The sequence below is a fragment of the Plasmodium gallinaceum genome, assembly GCF_900005855.1.
Source record: "Plasmodium gallinaceum strain 8A genome assembly, contig: PGAL8A_v1_42, whole genome shotgun sequence".
Classification (NCBI taxonomy): domain Eukaryota; phylum Apicomplexa; class Aconoidasida; order Haemosporida; family Plasmodiidae; genus Plasmodium; species Plasmodium gallinaceum.
The window spans coordinates 386,882-391,353 of NW_021628349.1; the positions used below are offsets into that span (position 1 = coordinate 386,882).

At 17.2% G+C, this 4,472-nt stretch overlaps 1 protein-coding gene across 1 annotated transcript; it reads right to left on the bottom strand.

Moving 5' to 3' along the window:
- Positions 1-576: 576 nt before the first annotated feature.
- Positions 577-4,302, bottom strand: PGAL8A_00062000 (DEAD box ATP-dependent RNA helicase, putative; the record flags this gene model as incomplete). The annotated part of the gene is made up of 1 exon (XM_028674649.1): positions 577-4,302. The coding sequence occupies one exon, from the start codon at positions 4,300-4,302 to the stop codon at positions 577-579; it is 3,726 nt and encodes a 1,241-aa protein (XP_028530980.1).
- Positions 4,303-4,472: the final 170 nt, after the last annotated feature.

Here is a 4,472-nt window from a genome sequence, read left to right on the forward strand (position 1 = left end):
TTTTTAAATTTTTTTTTTTTTTTTTTTTTTTTAATTTGTGTTATTTATAATATGCTATTTGTTTTTATTTTTTTTTATGTATTTTGTTCATTTTGTTTTTTAGTTACAATTAATGATTCTTTAACTTGTATTTTTTTATTTACTTTCATTTTTTTTTTTTCTTTTTTTTTAGTTAATATCTATATATTAAAAAAAAAAAAATAATATTTTCAATGATCCTATCTTTTAAAAAAAAAAAAAAGAAAGAAAAATTATCTAATATGTTTTATAAGTCATCATAATTAAACACATTCACTTTAGTTGTATATGTTTAATATTTTTGTTTTAGTATATATTTTTATATAAATTTTAAAAGAGATATACAGTAAAAATATCTCTTTTAAAATTAAAAAAAAAAAAAAAAAAGTTTAACAAAAAAAATAAAAATATTTTAAATAAATTAGTTTAATTACTTGAATAATTTAAAAAAGAAAAATCTATGTGTTTTTAAAGATAGCAAATAATTTAATATATAGGTTTTATTAAAATTAAAAAAAAAAAAAAAAAAAAAAATAAAAAATAAAAAAATTACAAAATTTACGATAAATATTTGTGAATAGGAAAATATAAAGGATATTTTTCCATAAAACTTTTTTCATATTTTTCTTTCTTCATGTCTTCGTTTTTTCCTGAATCATTTTTAGTTTCGTTTTCAGTTATTTGATTATTATTAATATGAGAATAATGAGAATTATAAAATTTACATATATCTTTTTCTTCATTTGATAAATTAAATGATGAAATTTTTGAAAAATTTTTATATTTTAATTCATTCATTTTTGATTTATAACTTTTATAAGATGGTAAAGCAGACATTAAAACACTTTTTGATTTTGCATTAACATTAATATATACATCAGGTGCATTTAAAATTTGTAATCTTGTAGCCATACATTTAGTTATATAAAAATTATCAAAATAACCAAAAGAATGTAAAATATTTTTAATTAAACTCGGTATTTGCCATTTTTCATATTTTAAATATTTGCTTTTTTCAGAATAAAATCCAAGCAATGATCTATACATCAATTCACATGAAGATAATAAATGATTGTGTTTATGCCATTCGATATGTTTTATATGAAATTTATAAAAGTTATCAAAATTTTCTTGATTTTTTTTTTTTATATGATCATAATTATTTTCCTTTTTTTCTATTATATCAATTGCATTTTCAGGCTCTTTCTGATTATTCAGAATAATATTATTATTATTAGGTTTTTTGTATTTTAATAATATATTTAAAAAAGGATTATCTTTATATATATAATTTAAATATTTCTTGCTTACATTGCTTATTAAAATATTATTTTTATATAAAGTATATAAAAAATGACCTTCTAATTCATTTAATAATAATAAACTTCTCCCTTGTGTATTTTTGGTTGTAGCAATCTGCGTTCTTAAAATATATTCATCAACATTAATACTTATGCCTACCTGTATTACTAAATCTACTTTATCTAATTGAATTCCTTGATAAAGTAAAGAAGTAGAAAATAAAATTTGTTTTTTTTTTTGTGAATTATTAAAGCAATTCAAAGTGTATATTTTTTTATCTAAACTCAATTTACTATGTAAACATAAAATTACAATATCTTTTAATTTTTCAAATTCATTTATATATTCTCTATTTTCATCATCCATTTCCTTTTTTAAGGTGTTCTGTTTTTCTTCGTTTAAAATATTTGAAGTAATATTATTTTCTTTACTTGAATTACTAGAATTCGTAATTTTTTTGTCATTTAATTTATTAACTAAATTTTCTTGATTGTATTGGTTCATGCTTGTATTTTTGAATTCCTCTGTATCTCTTTCTAAATTAAACGATACATTATTGAAATAATTGTTTGTAGAAATAAAAGGATTTGAAGATACACAAAAGTTCACATTTTCCTTATCATAATAATATGAATTATCAATTATATTTTCATTTTTTTTCCATTTATTTAATTTTAAATATAATAAAAATATATAACCCTTGAATATGTAATGTTTAAAAATGACATAAAAAAATTGTAGCATTTTTACTGTTGGCATAAAAATAACAATTTTCATATTTTCATTTAATAAAAATTCTCTCTGAATTATATTAAATAATATTAATGCAAGTTTATCTGTCTCGTATATTAAATATTCTTGTTTTAAAAGTATATGAGTAGGCAAATTTCTTCCTTTTGTTTCATCATAATTATTATTACTACTGACTATATAATTATTATAATCACTATTATCTAATTTTAATTTACCATTTATATCCTCTTCATTTGGAAAACCATCAAATGCATATTCTTCAAAAAAATTTTCTTTGATATTTTCTGTCTTTTTGTCATTATTTATTGCTATATTTCCATGTGGTTTTTCATTGGATTCGTTATCATCTTTTTTTGAATCACTTCCGCAACTTATATTATTTATAAAAACTGAATTAATTTTTTTATTAATATCATTAATTTCTTCATTGGTATTTTTTTTGTTGTGACGAATTGTTTCATTAAAATAATTGATATCATTTTGATTGCTCATTTCATTAATATAGGAATTGTTATAATCCTCTTGTTCTATTATATTGTTTACTTCATTATTTACAATATAGGAGTTAAATAAATTAATGTTTTCATAAAAAGTTTTAGCATCCTTAGAATGCCATAATTTTCTTACATCAGTGCAATTTAAAATGTTATTCTTATAAATAGATAATAACTTATAATTTAATTTATTATATAATTCATAAGATGTAGAATGTTGACTCTTTATATATTCCATATGTGATAATTTTTCTTCAGAGTTAGAATTTACTATGTTCATATGAGAAGAGGAATAAAATAAATTGCTATCATAAATAGAATTATCTACTAAATTTAAATACACATAATTTAAACGTGAAAATCTATAAGCTAAATGTTTTAAAAAATTGTTAACAATAGATGATAATAAAATTGTTTGATGTCCTTTAGGTAATATATTTTTTATGATTAAAATATTTTTTAAATAATTTGAATCAAGAAGAAAATAAGCTTCATCAATAATTATAGTATCACATAAAAAAAACATTTTTGAAAATCCTTTTGAAAATTTTATATGATTTATAAAAGATACAGGAGTTGTTACAATTATATGTGGTTTCTTCTTTTTCATTTCATCTAATTCTTGTTTCATATTTATATTTTTTCTTCCATGAATGTAATGACATTTTAGTTTGTATGGATGATAGATTATTAATTTTTTAATAATTTTATAAGTTTGTTCAACTAAAATTATATTAGGACATATTATTAAGGCATAAATATAATTTTCTTTTATCATACACATTTTCTTTAAATTATTTATTTGTATTATTATTTTATGTATAAGAGCAATACAATATGCTAATGTTTTTCCAGTGCTTTTAGAAGAATTAATTAGTAAATCAAAATTTTTTAAAAAAAAAGGAAATAAGCAATACTGAACAGTAGTTAAATATTTTATATTAAAATTTTTTTGAATACTTAACTTAATATATGAATCAATATTTATTTTACTTATATCTTTATATTGTAATAATGATTCATAATATGTAAACATTTTCTTTTTTACTATATTATCTTTAAATTCTAATATTCTATCATTTAAATTATATAAATTTAAAAAATAGTTTTTTTCTATTTCATTATTATCTATTAAAATATTATTTTTTTTCATTTTTTTGTTATCTATTTTTTTATTGTATTCTTCATTTGTAATAATTTTAGGTGAATTACTTTCATCGATATAAAGGTTTTTATCTATTACACTATTATTATAACATGACTGTTCATTTTCTAATATGATGTTATTAAATTTTATTAAAATATCATTTTTACTTAAATTATCACCTTTTTGCGAACTGTTATATGATAAAAAAAAGTCATAGAAATAATATGGTACATATTCTCTATTTGATGATGTTAATAAATATAAATCACATTTTAATTTTTTAAACTTTTTTAAACATAATTCATTTAAATCATTAAAATTGTCATATATTATCTTCTTTTCTTTATCAATAAATTCTATTAAATAATTATTTTCTATTTCATTTTTAATTTCTTTCTCCTTTTTCTTATTTTCTATTTCTATTGGGGATAATATTTTCCCAATGAATGTATTGCAAAATATTTTTTGTTGATTATAACATTTTACCTTATTACTATAAATATTACTTAATAATTTTGAATATATCTTTGCATTATCAAAAAATTTAAAATATTTTACTACATTTTTAATATTATTTATTAACACCATTTAATATAATACAGTTTAAAAATTCTTCATTAAATTACACAGAAAAAAAAAAAAAACATACTATAAGTTTCATTATTTATAATTAATAAAAAAAAAAAAAAAATCTTATTTTTTAATGTTTAAATTAAATCATAAATTATACAAAAAAAAAAAAAAAAAAAAAACAAATT